The 21,257-nt window shown below is 42.5% G+C and overlaps 1 protein-coding gene across 6 annotated transcripts; it reads left to right on the top strand.

Moving 5' to 3' along the window:
• Positions 1-8,578: 8,578 nt before the first annotated feature.
• tpm1 (tropomyosin 1 (alpha)) lies at positions 8,579-20,426 on the top strand (the record flags this gene model as incomplete). Of its 6 annotated transcripts, none has more annotated exons than XM_084363184.1 (10): positions 8,581-8,818; positions 9,140-9,265; positions 9,461-9,586; positions 12,650-12,783; positions 13,126-13,243; positions 13,823-13,893; positions 14,686-14,761; positions 14,954-15,016; positions 15,102-15,171; positions 19,609-20,426. In XM_084363184.1, the coding sequence occupies exons 1-10, from the start codon at positions 8,705-8,707 to the stop codon at positions 19,689-19,691; spliced, it is 981 nt and encodes a 326-aa protein (XP_084219310.1). In that variant the 5' UTR covers positions 8,581-8,704. The 6 variants fall into 6 exon arrangements, with proteins under 6 accessions (XP_084219308.1, XP_084219310.1, XP_084219306.1 ...); XM_084363180.1 differs by lacking the exons at positions 9,461-9,586; positions 19,609-20,426 and adding exons at positions 15,699-15,777; positions 16,844-17,064 and having other exon boundaries at positions 8,582-8,818; XM_084363183.1 differs by lacking the exon at positions 19,609-20,426 and adding an exon at positions 15,699-15,781 and having other exon boundaries at positions 8,582-8,818.
• Positions 20,427-21,257: the final 831 nt, after the last annotated feature.

The following is a 21,257-nucleotide window of genomic DNA, read 5'->3' as shown; positions in this document are numbered from 1 at the left end:
CTCAGTGCTCAGCAGATTTTTCTCAACACTGATGCCGGTTTTCATGAGAGGATTTGGTTTTAGAGACGACCAAAAAAGATTAATCAGTGTGACTTTATTCATAATGTCTAACATGGACAGTGAGTGCAGACCACCCTTCTTCTACTGCATTCAATCCAGATGGCTCAGCTGATTAGCTTTGATGGATCCAGGCAGTGATCACAAAACTGCCTTCAGTCTTTCCCAGTGGTGGAAAGTAACAATGCACATTTACTCAAGTACTGTAGGACAATTGTGAGGAGCTTGGGATTTGCCACTTTTTTGCTACTTTATACTCCACTAGCTATATTAATTTGACAGCTGTTGCTATTAGTTATTTTTCAGAATGAGATTTTACATTAAAGCTGAGAAAAATTATGATCATTTTGAGGTTCATAATTTTATTTTGTGTTACTACTAGAATAGGTTTACATGCTCAAAAAACATATCACCCTTGGGATCGGCTGTTTTTATATGTGAACTAAAATGTTAACATTAGAAGCCAATTATTCAGTTATTAAAGACAATGCTTTGTTAAACCCGTATAGCTTGCACTTGACAAAAAAATTTTCCACGCTTAGAAAAATCTCACATCTCAAATTTGCCACATGTGAAAATCACAATTTTGCATGTAAATTGAATTTTTTAATTTCAACATAAAAACAGAAACTATTGTCATATGTGAACTGGATGTTTTCAATAATTGACAACCACATATGAATGAAAATTTTCCACCCAAAAAATTTTGATGACTGTTTTTTGTTTTGTTTTTTTCACATGTGGATTACATTTATCCACATGTGGAAATAGTTGGCCCTTTTGCCTTTGAGTTTTGTGGCTCTTTTAGTAATTTACCCACTAAATTTCTCATATGGTTTCATTTCAAAGCAAAGACTAAACAAAATTTGTGTAGCAGAACAGTTTTGTATTCAAATGAATCATATCCCCTCGCATTTATCTTGCAACCTTTTGGACAGGGTTCAACCCCTGGGTTGGAAACAATTTGACTAAACTACCCAAATGTATATAAAATTGTTACAACTAGCTCCACTTCAAACAGCTATGAAAGTAAAATGCTGAGTACTCATTGATGAAACATCATAATGTCATATAATTATACATCAGTTACAGAGATCATTTTCTGAAGAGGAAGCAGTTTTACTTTTTGGTACTTTTAACACACAGTATGCATTTTGTGCTGCTGGGGTCTCTCAGTCAAAACAATAAAAACAAAAGACACAAGTTATTGATGTGTGATTATGGGAGTTGTTATTACTTGTTATATCTTCAGGTAGGATTTTAAGTGCAAGACTTTTTTTTAACACTACTGTTTTGTACTCACTTTTGATGGAAGTGATGTGTTCTTCAGGCAGCCCAATTATCCTCTTATCATACTGTATATTGTTATCTCAGATGTTAAAGGCCTCAGGGCTGGAGCTACCCAGACCACACCAGGTGGATGTCTATTTATTTTCACATCTGTGCACTCAGACGGTTGTTTCATGATTGACTTTGCACAACTGTTTTATCTAGCTCCCTAGCTGTGCGCTGAGTCTGAGCCTGACTGGAAAACAGTCACGGCATCTGATCAAACGGGGGGCTGCAGACAGGCTTTGCTATAAGAATGCAGGTGCCGCAGAGCTGTGGGTTCCTGTGGCATTCCTCACTGCAGAGAGACTACTGTGACCCAGTCACAGTGAACACAGCCTGCGAGCTTTCAAACAGCCACTCAAAACCACACTGGAATGTCTCATCACCATAGATTCTCACACACTCTGCACATTATGGCTTTTCTTCTGCCGAGCTACGGTCATTTTGTGGTTTTGAAGTTAACTTACTTACAAACTTCATATAAACCTTTACTTTCTCTTTCAAATTTAGAAAAGTGGCCTTTTTGTTTACCTAAAATGGAAATTATAAATGTTTGGATGAAGATTATTCTCCCTCGAGGAGAGCGTAGATGGATTTTGTTTGCTAAGACAGGATGTATTCAGAGAAGTTTGTTTGTTGTTAGAAAATTAAGAAAGGGAAACTAACATACTACCGTAGAAGTCCAGCATCCTCCTCCTCTTGTATTGACTCATTTGTCTGCACCAGAGGCCTCTGACAGGACTGTAGCAGGGTGAACAGTGGCTGAGCTGGAAGTGCATACCAAGAAGTTTTATAGCCCTGTGGAATGGAAAGAAATATCAAGTACGTCTTTGGACCTCACAAAAAGCCCCTTAGCCCTCTCCTCTGTCTCCTCTACCTCGCTTACAGCAGTGGGCCCATATATGGACACATATATGAAAGATTCTCCCTCCGTGTGCAAACACGGAAACTTCTAGCCCTGTGACATGAAGGGCAAAAGATTGAAGGCAAATATTTAAAGAGAGCAATCAACAAGATGCTGGACAGCTGGGGACGAAGATACAAAACCAGCAGGAACAAGCAGCAATTATTACGCTTTCAGAGGGAGAAGATATCAACAAGCAACAATTTAGAAAGATCTTTCACCAGCCTCTGATCCACGAGGGAAGGACTTCTGAGCAGGACACAACTCTGATGACTTTGGAAGGAATCTCTTATCTGGAACTGAGAGAAGTTAAAGCTGCCTGTAAACACTCATTTACTCCCCACTTCCCTCCCGACCTGCCCTTTACTGTGTGCAAACAGTAAAATACACCAAACACGCGAAAAGTGTTGTCTTCCTAACTTGAAGGCAGATTTGCAGTCAGACTGATTGGCTTTATAGTTCCAGTATTCGTGCCATGACAAGTCTGGCTTTTTTGTGAATTTAATTTTACAAAGGAATTCTAGCGTGGCATCCTGCATGAGTTTGAAATGATTCGTGACTGTTCCCCCCGAATGATCTCTGCCCTCCGCCCCCCTTTTAGTCGAAGCTGAGTGAGCAGCATCAGATATGGCTGACATTCTTGCCTCTCTGTGCGTCCCCGTCCGTAGAGGGGGAACACAAACAAACAGTCTGGGAGGAGCCCTGTCGAGGCCACAAATATTCCTCCATTATCCCACATTTGTGTTTGCAGCGCTGGAAGCCTTGACTTTTGGTATTTTTACTCCATAGCTCAGCTTGTTTTCTCTCAGTGACTCGTAGTCGCTTGCCTTGTGTCACTCAGGCTCCTCTGCAAACTCTCCTCTCCTTAACCTTGGAGAACACATCAATGACCAATGTATCAGCACAAAAGTTAATTATGAGCCTCCTTTAGGAAATATCACAGCATGTCAAAGAGCAAATTTCATACAGTTTTCCCTAAGATCAGTCTCAACAGAACTTTTAAAGCACCTCGATTTCTATTAAACCATAAAAGATTTTAAAAGCGTGTGCACCCCTTCTTCCCTGTATGAGACTTATTACAGGTCTTTACAGTCTGAGAGATGACAGATCCTTTCATTTAACAGCAGCTACCTGAACTGTGGAGAAAACTTGGCACAGGAGGAATGCTGCCCATCTTCAATGGAGCACCTGCACCTGAAATATTTGACCTTCATACAGCTGGAATTCAACTCCTCACATCATTAAGCATGGTGGAAATTGTGAATGTTTTAGCAGTTTACACTCACAGTCTCTGCTAACTCAACAGAAAGTTTTAATGGAATTACAGCCGACCTGGCGACACTTCTGTGTGATTTACACCCTTAATGACAGATTTATCGGCCAACAAAACTGCGTGAGTCAAAGTGTCACAGCCTTATTGCAACTATCCATCAAGTAAAATACTGTGGCGGTCTCTGTTTTGGTGGCTGTGGTTAAACATCCACCTGTGCTCGCTAATATACCAGTTCGGGTCTTACGACTACCAGTATATGTCAGTGGAACATTGCAGTGAATAAACCCAGCGGCAGTAGGCCATCGACTGGGCTTGGGTTACAGCTTGGGTTGCACCCTCACAGTACCCCCTCTCCGTTTTTTGCTTTGCTGAATGATTATGCCCCTGCATGGAGCTGTCTAATCCCAGGGGTACCATCTGAGGGAGCCAAGGAGTTCTCTCTATATATATCTGGATGATGTCGGCAGAAATCTTCAGATGGTATTTGACAAGGAGCATGCCAGCACTGTGCGTCTCAGAGTTTCACTCAACATGGAGGGGGAGCTACACCCTCAGTATTCACTTGCTGTTCAGTCAGTGACAATCATTTGAAAAATAACCACACACACACACACAAACACACACGTCAGAATACTGTACCTTCACAGGAGATGACACATCAAAAAAAAAAAAAAAAAGCAGTAAAAGCAGCTTGCCATTTTTTGTACAGACAAGCTCGGTGGGGGCAGAGACATACTTTCACTAATGCAGTAACATTTCTAGCCATGAGAGAACCTTAAATGTCTCCCCTGTGGGTCTTCTTAGGCAAACATGATTTCAGTCACAACAGCCAAGTACAGCTCAGCTCCTCCCTGAGCGGTGACTGAGGAGAACCGGACATTCCACATACATGGTGGGTTGTCACTGCAGGCCTAACAGATTAACTAATACAGTGTTACAGTATTAGTATGAAGGCGCTTGGAAAGGCTGCTGTGTCATTTAAAACTGCGCTGCCACCTCAGGACGCAAGAGTTAAATGTCTGACAGTTTGGGGGGTCTTTAATCTAAGCTCCTGAATATTCATGTGAATTTTGGTTATTTGACACCCTATCTGCCCAGTTTTCTACGCCCTTTACGTCTATATTTGCTCATTTTATCACTACAAACAAGTTTCGTGGCCTCTCATGTTTTAATGTTGTTCTCTATACTGTACTTTTTACAACCTTGTTTATAACCTTGGCTGCCATAAAAAACTGACATGGTAGGAAAGTAGAGATAATGATAGCATAGTGAATTTGAATATGAATTCTGCTCGTCGCTGCACCTGTCTCACTCAGCTGTCGCCTCATGTGGACGACTGAATCAGGGTACAGAGGCGATCGGGATTCCAACGTGTCAGAGTATTTCAGATCTGTCCAGAAAAATGGGCAACAGTTGTTTGAAGGCGTGTGTTTTTTCACAGTTGGATGGGGAATTAATTCCCCATACAGTAAAGTCAGACGACACCCACTCAGCTGATTAGCAATCGCTGTTTTCAACACAGACGTAGTCCTCTGAAGACAATACATTCTTGTGAGCAAAGTATTGCAAAAAAAGCCACATCACAACCATTTATTTGTTTACAATTCATTCCTATAAGTGAGTTCCCTACTCAACCCCTTTAAAATCACATTTTGTTCTTTTTATTCAGTCACTGGCATATCCAAATAATAAAAAAAAAAGCTTGTAACAGCAGAACTGTCAGGCCAAAATGAATTGGTAAGGACTCATATGAAAGGCAACATGCTCTATTTAAAAATATACGCTATTTTAGTATGAGAATAAAACACAACCAGCACTACTTTAGCTCAAACATGAAGGGAAAATGTTGTGGTTCTTCAGTAAGTTATCTTTAAATGGCATAAACAAGGCAATGTTACAACCATGAAAATCGCCACATACCCTTTGACATCATGTCCCTCCATCTGTGTAAAATTTTAGACCTCTGGGCCAAACTTTATGCGAGCTAGTGAGTTTTTAGATTGTGGTGTCACTGGTGTCACCAAATCTTAACTCTGATGTGGTGCACAGCTGAGCCAGTGGATTTAAAGGGGCTCTATGTAACAATCTGTTGCCATTGACATGTACTAATCACTGTTTTACCGGTCGCATGTAAGCAGATTTTGACGTGACGTGAAAAACGAGACCTTCCTCGCCTCTCTGGGCTGCCTACACAAGCTTGCAGACGATTGGTTTAATGTTGGACACAGGTCGGATTTACTGCAAGAGTCCAGAGGACGTGACCTTAAGCGCATTCTCGGGTGCCTCGTCTCAGTGTCTCCGCTGACAGAGAGCAACAATAGCTAACGCTAGTTTAAAAATGGAGTCTGCTAACTTAAAGTGACGGCCGGCTTCCAACACAACACAGAAGTTTCCACAGAGCCCCTTTATCAGGTTTAAAACACAGTGAGTTTCTAATGCTACAAAATGTAAATGGTAGGGCTTTCATCAGCCCCTCTGGCTGGGAGGCTTTAGAGGCCTTGAGAAGCAGAATTTTGTTCCAAAGAGCACAAAATTATATGTCTGGACTGGAGATTTTTTTTTTTTTTCCCTACAGCGTTCATGAAACAGAAACTCTTTCTGGAGCTGTGGTGTCTTCAGAACTGCACCACAGCCCCCAAAACTGCCTCAAATATTGAAAGACTTTCTTATTGCTTTTCCCCTAACACATATAACGCAGAGAAATAAAAGAAAGCTTTGTGCTTTATGTTCATCAGCTTGGTCTTAACGTGGATGCGGGCCTTTAACTTTCCAATGGGACGTAAGTCAGAATGCAGTATCTTTAGGGAACGGCTGGACAGAAGGAGAGATTTGTGACCGCTTTCAACGTATTGGACCCTGGGCTATTTTTACTGTGCCGGTAATGTTAAAGGAAAACATCATAATGGAGCTTATTTTCATTCCCAGCATGCCAAAGCCAATCCAGTGTGCCGTCACATACTTCCCCAGAGTCCATTAAGTGAAAACGCTGTTGAAGATACTTAAGATCACATTGCAAATCAAGATTCAATACCAGTGCTTTACTGTCAGCGGTGAGGACATTATGAAGACGAGTAATCCTGAAAATACTGAATATGACTGAAATACCGCATGCATACAGGATTAAATATAGAAACATGTACAACTATATGTATAATGCAGCATATTTTATATTTAAAATATCTGAAACAAAACATTTCAATAAAGCAAAGGACCCAGTTCAGTCAAGGCAAGCCAATTCTGTGCTGCTGTAAACTCAAAGTGTTATGTAACTATCAAGGTTAAATTATTTTCTACTCTTGTGCATGTTGAGAAAAAGAAAGAGAGCTTTTCCAGTCATCTGATCCTTTAACCATATGTATTACCTAAGACTGATTCTGATTCTGGCAGGATCTGTGTGACCACTACTTTTCAATGCCAATCACAATTACACAGATGCCAGTCTATTAGACCATGGGCTGCCCCGAGATTATCACAATATTTTTCTGACACTGTGCCTGCCAGTCAAGGTCCAAAACAAGGCTGGTGCCTGAATTGGCAGGACAATACCTTCAATTATAGCACAGCAGTAAGATTAGAGCATTGTAAACAACATTCACCATTCCCTGCTGTTGTCTTGGTCATATTTTATTACTGATTGAGTGAAGACTGAGCGGCCTTTCTACATGAGCCAGGCGTGGCAACAATAATGTAGAAAACAGACCAAAGCCTGAGCAGGACAAGACTTATTTTAGGGGACATATCTAATGGCGTTAGACCTTGGACTCTTGGCACAGGGGCTGGGATCCATATTACAGACTAAGGCAGGTGCGTGTAAAAGAAGGCAAGCCTAAAAATATCCCTGAGACTCTCTGTGGAGACTTGAAGACACTTGGTGTGTCCTCGGTGTCAGTGCAGTTTGCGTTGGGCATGGGTTAGCTTCTCATGTGTATGTTGCCATTTAAAAAATCTCAAAATGAGGATTATTGGATTAAATAATTAAAACTAAAACTAAAAAGTCAGGCAATGTATTAACAAAATATTACCAAAAAAAAGGTGGACTATATATAGCACATTCTTACTCCTTCAGATTAAAGCTTTCTGATGAATGTGCTGCCCATAATATATGATATTTGTCTTGAGGGGTTTGTAAAACAGTTAACATTTCTCAAGTGACGAGGCAATCAGCTGCTGAGCCGCAGTAATCGAGGTATAAAACCCATCCTGCCTGGCTGGTGCTGGACTCTGTGTTCTCGCAGTCAAATGACACATCAACAGTTTACAGGGAGGATATCCGATACATTATCAGGTAAACACTTCCCTGTCTTGAGCCCCCCAGACTGTGAACAATGCCTCTAGGGCTTGCTGGGCTTACCGAAAGCATCTCTTCTCAGACAGCCCACTTTGCCTTGAGCTGCTAAAAGTTATCCCAGAGGAACTAAGACACACCTACTGACCCGAACACACACTGACACACACACACACACACAAACACACACACACACACACACACACACACACACACACACACACACACACACACACACACACAGAGAGACACCAGTGGCTGCAAGTTGACAAAAGCCTGGTTAAAGTGTTTTTACAGCTGCCTGTTGTCCCACTGTCAGCCTGCCACATGGGGACATGAACAGGACCTGTCACTGTGAAATCACAAAAAAGATCATTAACACGAGAAACACACAGAAACACACATGCTGCCCTTAAAAGTGGTGCCACAGTGTTGTCATTCACATATTTGATGATCTGCTCATCCTGTAGGAAATGATTATCTGCATCTTCTCTGTACATTAAATGGCTTCTGTTACATTACCATGAGGAAGTCCTTCCTTGGAAGCTGCCTGCTTGTCCATCACACCCCATATAAAGGCGTATCATAAGTCAAATGTCTGTGAGCGACGAATCGCAGAGCAGATCCTTAAAGAACGCCCGGGCAGCCGCACACGCCCCCTCCAAAAAAGTATTGGATGTCCAAAGGAATCCAGTCACCCCCCCTTGAAAGTACATATTTGACAGGGCACAGTAAGGCAGAGCCTGCACTCCAGCTTAGCCTTCAGTTAGGCACAGACGCCCGAGCCTCTTCTCCTCTCCCTGGTTTTCATTTGGACGTTTTGTTGGTGCAGCCAAACAGAAAATAATCAGCCATGGATGCCATTAAGAAGAAGATGCAGATGCTCAAGCTCGACAAGGAGAATGCCTTGGACAGAGCTGAGCAGGCTGAGTCAGACAAGAAAGCAGCAGAGGACAGAAGCAAACAGGTCGGCTGATTTTTTCAATTTTTTTTTCTTTTTCTTTTCTGGAATACCAGTAGCTTTATAAAGCTACTACCCTTTAAATGGACCGCCTCCTTAATACGGATTAATTACGTTCATGGATAATCCCAAATAAGGATTAAATTGATTGTATTGTTTTGGGATGTTACAGATCATCCTCTCAGCTGTTTTGGAGATGTAGATATAGCCTAGGAATTATGTTTATCATTTGAATAAGAGATAAATATTGTTTCATTAAAGATTGGTTAATTGCATGTTTTTCCAATATTCTGTTAACTTTATAATGTCTTTTATATGCATGTATAGTTAGACGACGATATAAGAGAGTTGGAAAAGAAATTGCGCGTTACTGAGGACGAGAGAGATAAAGTGTTTGAGGAGTTCCAAACTGCCGAGGAAAAGCTGCTGACCGCAGAGGAAGCCGCCACCAAGGTATCTGATCCTGACGTGCATGAGCTCTCCTAACTTTTTCTGCTCTCTCTCTTTTCCCCTGTCCTGTCCTGTCCTCTCCTGTCCTGTCTCCTGTGTCTGTGTGTCTCTCTGTTCACGCTCTTGCGCCTTTGCGCGCTCACGCACCTCCACGCTGATCACCTCTGAAACTGTCCGCGCACTGAAACTCGCCCTCAGCTTGAGGACGACCTGGTAGCTCTGCAGAAGAAGCTCAAGGGAACTGAGGATGAGTTGGACAAGTACTCCGAGGCTCTTAAGGATGCCCAGGAGAAACTTGAGCTGGCTGAGAAGAAAGCCACCGATGTAAGTAAAAGAAGGGAATCACAATGGCACCGTTCCTGCACCACGCTTCCTCTCACACCTTCATTCTCTCATCACTTGTGAGTGAGACGCGACAGTTCAACACCACAGAAATGTCTGCTCTGCTGGAATCCAGTCTCACCTGATCTAATACCTCCGAATTGGCTTACCTTTTGGATGGGTTTGCTTTGCGCACCCATCCATCTTGAAAACTGATAGAATTATTGTTGAACTGTCGCTTCACGATCACATGCACAATCACTTACAAGTCTGCCCAAAGAAAGTCTTCAACTACAACACATCTTGTTTATTTTTGAATTAAATCCATCCACAAGTTAACTCATTACCTCAATATCTTATATTGTGTAATCATTTTCTGTTGGGTTTTTTTGCCCTTAAAGTCTCGGACATCTTTGTCTGGAGAAGTCTTTTTATTTTCAGAGTGAAAAGTGAGGTGGCCCTAATGTGCAGTCTTCCTCAGGGCGCAGAGAGCGAGCGCCTGGATAAATATAGCCCACTGCTTTATATGGTCAAGATAGAGCTCACATCTGCGTGCTGCGCGCTTTGCTTACCACAGGGGGAAAAAAACAAAAACACACAGTTTCCCATCAAAACGTCCCAGGCAGCGTACTGATCTAAAGAAAACAAATGTACAGTCAAATTAAATAAATCACCCTTTTAATATATTTTGCTCCTCGTTGCGCCCTTTAAACCCTCTTTTGGATAAACACATGGCACGAATTTAGATCCAGGCATTTAAAGGTCACGACCTGCGTGGGAGAATTTTTTTTTTTTTTTTCACGACATACAATCCCGTTGATGCACTAATTAGGTTTTGTTCACAAGTCAATCAGTGGAAATCATTTTGCAGTGTGATCTTTAGTTAACTCCAGGACAGCCGTCGTAATAATCCTTTAATTGGATTGCTCCGGAGAGTAGGGTCATAACCTGACTGCTCTACAGTCTAGTGAGTTTTACACTAACACACTCGATGCTGTTTTTGTGAATTTTTTTATTCCTTTTGGGCCTTTTTCTTTTCTTTTATGTACAGGAACGTTTACGGCTGTGGTCCTGAGATGAATTTTAACCACCACTTACTGTTTTATAGGCTTGTTTTCCCCCCTTTCATATTCTTGGAGGGATTTTCTGCGATATTTGCAGTCTCAAGTCTCAAACGTAGCCTGTAATTACAGTATTCAGTGCGGACTTATTGAACGGCCTGTAGTCTCAAATGATTTTACTGCCAATGTGTACTTCTCACACGTGGCCAGCAGATGTCGCTGTTGATCCGCCAGTGCGCCACATACATGACTCTTATTCTGGTCTTCTGACTGGATGCCCGTTTGTTTTAAAAATGCATTTTTACTTGATTACAATCAGCTTCACATTTTATTATTTGAGGGTAAATGCAGCGGATCAAACCCCGCACAGCCCCGCAGGATGCTTTATTCTCAGGCGTGTTTTTAAAATGAGCGGCACTTCCTGGACAAATAGCGGAGTGCGCCTCCAGACAGCTCACGCACCGTCTTCACGCAGCTCTCGGCACAATCAAGGACGTCATCTCGCTGCTTTCCAATTTCTCGGAAATTGTGCTGCAGCTCACAGTGTAGTCGCTTTTTTCATACATATACAAGAAAAAATATATATATATAGTTGTAAACAATGGCCGGAGCTACATCGCTGGAGGCCGTGAAACGAAAGATCAAATTCTTACAAGAGCAGGCAGACGTTGCGGAGGAGAGAGCCGAGAGATTACAGCAGCAGTTGGTTGTGGAGAGGAAAACCAGGGAACAAGTAAGCATGTGTTTTGGGTTTTTTTTTACCGCGCGTCCAGTCAGACGGGGCGCAAAATTACGCATCTTCCTCTAGTCGCCTTTCCTGGGTTGTGTTCCCGCTTGCGTTGATGCACCGCAGACGGCACGCTGAGCTTTACGCGGCTCCATGCGGTGCCACCACTAAGTAGCCCGCTGAGGGTTTGATAGCCTGCTGCTCGTGGCTAAAGGCTTTATAATTGGTAACGTTAGGCCGCTGATGCCCAAGTCAAAGCAGTAGTACAACAGTGCGTGCTGCCTCATCTTCCTATTTCATTTGCATCTCCACTGATGCTGCAACGGCCCCATCTGACCTGCTCTGCGGGAACTTGTGTTCATTTATTCTGTCGTGCAGCCACGGCACGCAACATTTGATTAAATTGTTCTGAGCGAGCAGGAAGTCACAGGCGAACTGTGGCAACATCTCAAGGTGCCACTGGCTGCACTGTGAGCTTCACGGTCCTTATAAGGACAACAGGTTTTCACAGCTACAGAGTGTGTCAGCTAGACGGGAAATAAATCTTTGTGCAGGAGCTTACAGCACCCTGAGTGTCTCACGCTCACAGTCTGACACATAGCAATTCATCTTAATCAGCCATGAGGGCCTTTAAACGAGGTTGCTTTAGTTTATAGATCACCAGGAACTTCCTTGTTAGACTACGCAACTTCAGATGCACTTTGGTCCAGCAGTTGCACACTTGCACACGAACTGCAGGGGAAACAGGTGGCTGTCACGCTCCTGGTGGCTTGTTTTGGCTGTGCATTTTCAGCACGGTGCAAGTTTCATAACCAGGAAGCAGAAGTAGCTACAGGTTTGACTAATCACAGATAAGTTGCGAATGTGACCGGTTTTAATTACACCAGAATGTCTCCGACAGTCGTGAACTCCTCTGTGTGTCATGTGAGCAGCCAGTTGCAGTCTAATAGTCTCAGGGCCCTCGGCTGGAGCCTTGTTAATATTCTCTCCAGGGCCTGGTAATGAGGCAGGGTATTCAACCTGCTGTCGGCGGGGGACATTGTTATCATTATACATAGTCAATGAGGAGCACAGGCAAGCCTCCCAGGAGGTGGTACACCAAAATCACTTCTGGAAAAAAGCTACGATTACAGTCACCCACCTCGCTTAAAACAACGTAGACGTGCACCACAAAAAACGACTATATCCTTTGGGCAGACGTGTATGTGTTCACTCGTGTGATTTCCACGTTTGTGTGTTGAAGATCTCCCCCCTGACGTGCTCCTCTTCTCTCCGCAGGCTGAGGGAGATGTCGCTTCCCTTAACAGACGTATCCAGCTGGTTGAGGAGGAGTTGGATCGTGCTCAGGAGCGTCTGGCCACTGCCCTGACCAAGCTGGAGGAGGCTGAGAAGGCTGCTGATGAGAGCGAGAGGTGGGTTCTTATGAGCAGCGCACACTCGGACGTCTGAGCTCTTCTCTCTCGCTGCAGAGAGCAGGTGGCTGTGTTTGCACCCTTTTGTGCGGGGGGTACAACCAGAGCCTCTGTGCTGCAGAGCCGGGCGTCAAATAGTTCACTGTCACAGTAGCTCTGTCACATAGTGCAGTCACAGCCCAACATCCCAAATTGTCCCTCTTTCATGTCAGAAAACTCTTTCACCTTAGGAGGATGTATAAAAGATTTACGAGCTAAGTCTACCGTGTCCTCAGGGAGACGGCAGGCTGTCTGTTAGCTGCTGATCTCTAACGTCCTCTGACTGTTTGTTCCCTCACACAGAGGCATGAAGGTCATTGAGAACAGGGCCATGAAGGACGAGGAGAAGATGGAGCTGCAGGAGATCCAGCTTAAAGAGGCCAAGCACATCGCTGAGGAGGCTGACCGCAAATACGAGGAGGCGAGTTCTTCAGCCTCTGGCAGCCACCCCAACACTGTTGTGCAACTCCAAACATGCAGAGGCTCACTGGCTACAACCAGTAGTACTATGACAGACTTGTTACAGCTGTGGACTTACAAATATACGCCTAGTTACAGCTACACTTCTGAACATTCAGTCCAGAACCAGCACTCACATTGTTCTTGAGTTTATCTAAGAAGTGTAACACTTAATTTTAGTTTCACATTAATAAGACATATTTAAACCTTGAATAGATGGTTTATAACACACTATAATTCAGTTGTAAGCAGATATAATAATTTATCGGTGTATTTGTAAACGGCCATTGGGCGCCCATGAGAGGAAGTAGGTGTATACACAGATAATGATTATGTGTAATTAGTGGCGGATTAGATTAGTTACTTTACAAAATCAGTATTCACATACAAAACCTATGAAGATGTTATAAAATATGATGCTTTATTATAGATAAAGCATCATATTTTCATGTTGGCACTCTCACTTCATACCACATCCTTATTGTGCCACAGCCATCAGGCGTTTGTTGTGTTGTGACACTTTGTTGTGCTGCACCTAAAGGTTGCCCGTAAGCTGGTCATCATTGAGGGTGACCTGGAGCGTACAGAGGAGCGCGCTGAGCTGTCAGAAAGGTACGAGCTCTCACCAAATCTGCACACGCACTTACCCTTGCATGCACACTCGCGTTTCAACATTCGGAGCTTTGAGCACTAATTCACAAAGTATTGTTTGAACACTGTGTCCTGTGCTCTTACTGTGTGTGCTGGTTATTTGCATGCACGCCTCCCGTGGTTTGAATGGCTGCGGCTTGCACTCGTACGCCACACCCACTAACAGATCTGTTCGACGAGTGGAGGATGAGCTAAGGGTATTGGAGCAAAGCATGAAATCACTAGACTCCACAGTCAGACAGGTACTACAAACAAAAACTAACACGAATGTCTTTTGATGGGTGGCTCTTCTCGCTGCCATTCATGCCGCTGTGTATCTGCCTCACTCTCTGTGCTTGTTCCTATCCTCCTTTTATTACTCACTTTTATTCTGGGTGTTTTAAACTCTTTCATGCCTCTAACACGGCAGAGACTGTGCAAGAATAACACCTCACATTTAAGAAAAGCATGATATCACCTATATCACCATCTTCCAAATTATCGATTTCATTGTAACCCACTACTCTGTGTGTGAGTCACGTTGCTATTCTCACATTCCTGCTCTGTTAAGGCACTTTTAAGATACTTGGGGTTCCCTTCTTATTTTAATCCCTGTAGTTCTTACGTGTTTTGTTTCCTCTCTCCCTCTTTCTTACGTTTCTTCTACCTGTTCTGTGTCCACCTCTGGTTCCGTCCACCCTTGGATCCCTCTTTTTCCCTCCACCCCTCTCTTCCTCTCCTTTGCAACTTCATCCCCTTGTCTTAAAACCTCAGCAAATGCTCTGAGCTTGAGGAAGAGTTGAAAACTGTGACCAACAACCTGAAGTCACTGGAGGCCCAGGCTGAGAAGGTAAGCGTGACCCAACAGCCGAGTGCATGCTGTCAAACCTGGGTGGAAGGGGAGCAGACGAGCCTGAGAGGCTGAATCTCTTCGCTTCAGTCTTTATTTTATAGCATTTAATTAGATACATGTATCAGTATGTGTGTGGAGTTTGACGCCATGTCCACGTGTTTGACACCTGTCTTTGTATTTGTCCCACAGTACTCACAGAAGGAGGACAAGTACGAGGAGGAGATCAAGGTCCTCACCGACAAGCTGAAGGAGGTAAGGTTTCACGAGGCCTTATCTGGAGTCCGGTGTCGTTTATACGGGTCGTGGACTTACTCATAAATCTTTCTCTGTCACACAGGCTGAGACTCGTGCTGAGTTCGCTGAGAGATCAGTAGCCAAGCTTGAGAAGACCATTGATGACTTGGAAGGTATGATTTTCTTCTCAGAACGCTACCCTGGTTATTTTGAAATTAAGCCAATTCTTTGCTTCGCTCTTGGACTCTATTTCTGCTTCCCTCTTGATCTCATCATGTTTCCTTTTCAGTCAGCATCATACTTTTGTTGTGGTTACCCTTGTCCTTTCACTATTGAATGTAGCTGATTTGAGTTTCAGTTTCAGGGTAGGAAAGAACGGCTTTGATTTTGATTGTTTATCAGAGATAACAGGCCCTAATGTTGACGTAGTGTTCAAGGAGTCATAGTGAGTGAGGGCTGACGGCTGAGAGCCATATGGCAGTGGTCCATTTCTCTTCCTGACGTTTGTATCACTTTCATTCTATCATTTTTCTGGTATAACTTTGTTTTCCCTTTTTTTCCCCCTTGTTTTCAATTTCTCTGTCACCTCTTCCTTCTCAATCGTCCCGGGCGCTTCACCCTTCACCTCTTTGTCACGTGCTCCTTCACCCACGCTCCCTTTCACTACACCTCCCTCCCTCCTCCCCTTGCCCACCAATAGATGAGTTGTATGCCCAGAAACTGAAGTACAAGGCCATCAGCGAGGAGCTGGACCACGCCCTCAACGACATGACTTCCATGTAATTTTCAGCCTCCTGCACCTGCTCGCTCCCCCGTGCATCTCTCTTCCCTGTACAACATCTGCCTCGCCTTCATCTTCTCGTCTTGTACCTGTCCCAACTACTGCATCCAACTCTTGTGTCTGCTAAATAGTAATACATGTCTTAATACAGTCTTAGAGTTTAATGTCTTAAAGCAGACATTGTGGTATGACGTGTCTGCGTAATTTAAGCCCACCTAAACCAGGGGTTTCCTCTCACACTCCTTCATTAGTGTGGTCATGATGGTACTTAAAGCAACATTATGCAACTTTTTCAACTTTGTTATGATCACTACTTTTGTGTGTTAAAATGCCATTTTCTACATAATGTTGCTTTAACCAAACCTTTGTATCAGTACGATTGGTGTTTGAGAACACTGTAAACAGGACTGAAGTAATGTTATGCATGAACAAATCTCAGCGTGACTTTACTTTTCTTAGCTGATTCAAATGTGAATTTTATAACTATTTTGGTGAAAAGTAATCACTGCTGATGTCTTCAGTCTTGTAGTTCTCTTTCATTTAGATGATATTTTCACATGACACCCTAAGACACGCATGCTAGTTGTCTCTTGAAATGTTGTAGACTGTTGTATGACGCATTTCAATGACTCCTGTAGCGTCTCTCTTTTTCTTGTCTACTAACAAGGCCTACTTCTGCGGAGAAGAAAGGCCCCCCCCCACCCGTGTGTTAGCTAGATGCCCCTTTGTTGAACGTTAACAGTCGCACTTTAGCATTGCTGTGGTTGAGCCCCCCGGTTTTGCTAAATCAATGTTGTCCCTAACCGTTTTGCTATTCTGTGAGAGATTGACAATGTGCACCACCATCTGTATGCTCCTCCCGCCTTAGCAGAAAGGTCTCGTTGTTATCAGACCTCTAGTTTGTGTTTGCCGGCCTGTTCTACCTCACAGTGCATCACCACTGTGCATTGTGGTTTGTCGTGCCCTGACTCGTGGGGTTCTGGTGTATTGTGGTGCACATTTCAAATTTCCGTGGGTCCCCCGCCGATCCCCCTGGTTCACTTTGCTTCTTCTCTCTCACGCAGATAAATTTTTTACACCTCATCATCAAAGACGTCTCCTGCCGGCTGAGCGGCATCTGTCCACTCTCTCCAGCCTTCTCTCCATTCGCCCTTCCCTCTCTTGTCTTTGCTTTCCTTTCCTCCTCATGTTTTCATCCTCACCTTGACGTTAAATGCATCCCATCTCTTGTACAGAATCCTAGAATCTTTCTGCATTGTGTAAAAAATAAACACCCTTCCTTCTATGTAAGCTGTATCTCTTTACTCTGTCCTTTCTTCTCTCTTTTTATTTCTATTTATTTTAAAGTGGCTCTAATAAAACCAGGAAGCCTTTATTTTATGTTTTTTGATTTTGTTTCTTCATCTCCACAATCCGTTAGTCGAGCTTTACCCCTGCTACCCTTGGTGTAGTTTCATAGATTTCAATGTTCTTTGTATTTTCTTCAAATATTGTTCTGTGAAGCTGAGATATTAGACATATCACAGTAGTGCTGTCAGCGCAGAAACCTAGAAACAATTACAGGTACTTGATTGAAAGCTGAGCCAGGTTGTCTTCTCTCTTAGCATTTGAGACTGATGCATGCAAGCACTTTTCAACATTTCACAGTACTGTGACAGGAGGAGCTGACTGGAAAAGATTTGAGAACTGGAGGTAGTTAGTGTTGGATTGTTAGCAGGACGAGCAGTGAAGTAGAATTATTGGGGTGTAATAGTGGAGTACAGAACAGTATGTAAGATGTGTTGAGCCTCATCTGGTTGCTGGAAAAATTGGATGAAACTGCTATCAGTGATTACGACACGTGGGCTTTGTATGATACATAGTATCCTGTCATATATTTGAATAAATATACGATAACACATCCTGCGTGTTTTTTATTATAGTCGTTCCCGTACATTCAGACACAGAAAGATAAGCGAGAGTGAGCTCTTCTCTGGTGTTTTGAGCCACAGCTTTAAATGTCGGACCAAACTCAGGCTAGAAAACTGTTGATTCTGACAGTTTCTCCAGTAGTTATAGTAGTATACATGGTTTACTATATTTTATTGCCACATTATTTACTTTTAAAGATTTTATTTTAAGGGGGGACGCTAAAATAAAAAAATTAAAAATAGGGTGAAATTTATAGTTAATAGATATCACCATGAAACATCCTTAGCTGGCCACTTACATTAAAGATATATTATGTAACATGTCTGCATTAAAATGTCTAACCAAGATACAAACTTAGAGAGAAATCTGTCACTTCATTCGAGGTAACAGTGAGTTTCATTTAGTCGCCCGTCGCTATAACTTCCGGGAGAGCTTCAGAGAGCGAGGAAGAAAATTGTTGAACAAGACTAAACGTCAATAAATCTTTAATACTTAACTGCGTCTGTGAACAGTTCTGCCTGAGTCACATCAGGTTTTAATTGGCAATAGTGATGGTTTAACTCCCATGATCCCACACTACTTACACCCTTTGTGTTGTTGTATCGATTGAGAGACCTCTAGTGGTAAAAAATGGCATGCTGTACCTTTAAAACAGTTAGGTTAGGTTAGGTAATCAAAATAGCCCAAAATCTCACAATTGAGCGTTTTCACTTCTAGTGTCTCCCCTTAAAGTTTGCTGCCATGGTTCATTTTAACCTTTAGATCTACTCATCTTCTGTTTTCACTCTGCACACTGTTCTGCCTTGCTTTACTTGCTACAGGCAAAAATCTAAAGAGTGGATTGCCTCTTGATAAACAAAAACATCAAATCACGATTCGGTCATGTTATTTAAAGGCTATTCAGATACTGTCAGTGTGTCTGACAAAGATTAAACAGTCTGGCGATCCATTCAAGGTAAGGTAGGTGTCAGAAGGCACTGCACTTCCTCTTTTTCTATTTTCCTCTGACTTCCTGTCCTCTTTCTGTTTTTCAACTTGCTCTCTGACTGCAAAGATCGCCTCTTCCATCAACTTGAGAAAAACCGCCTTCTCAATAATGAACTGCGTGTGGTTTTGAATGGGGACTAAATCTTTGTCTGTTGGTTTCGGTTTTTGTTTCGTAATGTGTGTACGACAATCTGACCCAGTGTAATCTTGTCCACGTAGGATGCCTGCACTGCTTGAAGTTTTATGTTGCTGTTGCTGTGAAAATCAGGGATTACCTTAATCATATGTCATTTTCTAGTCTTACAACCTAGTATGACAACATTACACAATAATCACTTTATATTAACTGTTGTTGTGTTTATGTGTATTAGTAAGACCTTTGTTGTGACCTGTTTGCATGGTTGCTTGCATATCATAATGTGAGTTTGTTTACTCAATGTTTTTCTCTTGTTTTCTGTCAGTGAAGTGTGGGTTTAGAAGCACTCAAACTTAAAGGTCCAGTGTGCAGGATTTAGTCGAATCAAGCACTGTGGCTGCAGATTGCAATCACAAAATACCCCTTCGCCCCTATGGTGGCTGCCTTTTGCCTTTTTGTGTGTTTGGCAAAAGTGTTTGGTTTGTCCGTTCTGGGCTACTGTAGACACAGCAACATGGTGAGCTCCATGGAAAAGGACACTCTCCCTCTGTACATGTAAAAAGCTCATTCTAAGGTAACAAAAACAAAATAATTCTTTGTTTCAGGTGATTATACACTAATGAAATCATAGTTACGAGAATTATATTCAGTCTCTCCTCCTAAATCCTACACACTGGACCATTAATAACCGACCTGATTGATGTAGCCAGCTTGATTATTAATGCAAGCTAACCAACTGACTGACTAATGCTCGCTTGTGTGAGATTAAAACTTCTTCATTTGATGTTCTAACAGAGAAACTGTCACACGCTAAAGAAGAGAACCTCGATATGCACCAGATGCTGGACCAGACTCTAATGGAACTGAATAATTTGTGAAAGCACGGTCTGACCCCACACGCACTGTGGTTTTGGCTTTTTTGTTCTTGCACCTTGCTTACCGTAAAACCCCTGTTCTCGTACCTTGCCCGTGGTGGAGTTCAAACAGCCAGATGCTTTTTTCTATCGCACCGTCCTGCCTTCAGCGGAAACTTGACCAAGGAGCAAAGCTAAGGGGAAGTAAAGCTTAACCGTTCCCTTTGATGAAGCCTAAACTGAGAAACAAGATTGTTCTCGTAAAGCCTGTTTTTATTTTGAAACGTTTTTTTTTTCTTTTTTTGACAAGTCATCCTTTGAAATGTCATGTGCCATTGGTTAAAAAAGATTGTTTTTTACATCTGCTTTGAAGCTGATCTGGTACGTTCCATTCCACCTCGATTATGCACATACCAAAGGACAAAGTGGAGAAATTTTGCACTTAGTTAAACCTCAACGATATGCACATTTTGCAATCTGTGAGACACAGAAAAGTGTAAGTATACATTGGCTGTGCCTGTCAGTATGTATACTGGTGCTACTGTATGGTCAAGCAATGATAGAAAATGCTAATGCAGTATATTCTTAGTTTCCTTTCAAACCATGGTTCAAAATTTGTTCATCTTGTCTTTAAAAGTCTGATTTCAGTCATCTGGTTGTGCATTGTTTTAGCATTGTATTAATATAGATGTTCCAAGTGTTTATCATATCTGAAATGTACAAAATATGAATATAAATAAAAGCACGTTTTGAAAGTTTTCTAACTTTGTTTGTGGTGCATGGATAGCTTATTCGTCGATCACAGAAGTGACCTACATTTAAGGTCTTAATCTGATTTGGAGTGATTTCACAAATTCTGATGCAGTGCCCAGGAAAAGAAAACCTGTGTAATACAATTTATCTTCCCTGCAGATGTGTGAATGTGTGAAACGTCCAGTAGAAATGGGGAGCTGTTCATTTTGCAGCTTTATTGCATTACTCCTGGCTGATTTTTTTGCCCGTCAATTTGACTTCCAGCTGGGGGAAAAACATTATCATGTGTTTCTTTGGTTCACTGGAGTTCACTCAGGACTACTGAGCCGTATCAGTTCAGTTTCAGAATAATCAAGTAATGTAACAGCAGCCAAAAACTTTTTAAAAGTCTGTGGTTGAGTAGAAGTAGCAGCACAATAAATTAGATATCATTCATTCAGTTTAAGTAGATGCATCAAAGTAGAACGACTCCTGAAAGGTGCCTTTGATTTGTGTGGAATTATCGCTGCATTAACCTTTCAGCAGTGCAGGTGTGTCTCGACCTTATCAGCACATTGCTGGGTAGTCTATTTAAACTCCAGTAATCTGCTACGGTTTATGACCTTATCATAAACTATGACTTTATTATGGCCTGTATACTACATGTCTTGCATGGCTTCTTATTTAACTTAGTAGCCACCACATACGGTATTTCTCAGTAGCTTATGCAGGCTTAGGATTTGACAAAAAAATTATCTTCACGTGTGTTGACAGCAGCTAAGTAGTTAGCATGACCTGTCCTTTGTTGCACCAGTGAGGAGATTACAGTCAGTCAATGGGAGATAAGTGTGTGTGTGT

Source organism: Pagrus pagrus (assembly GCF_965226575.1).
Source record: "Pagrus pagrus genome assembly, chromosome: 10".
Taxonomy (NCBI): Eukaryota; Metazoa; Chordata; class Actinopteri; order Spariformes; family Sparidae; genus Pagrus; species Pagrus pagrus.
This window is presented reverse-complemented; position numbering and strand designations above follow the sequence as displayed.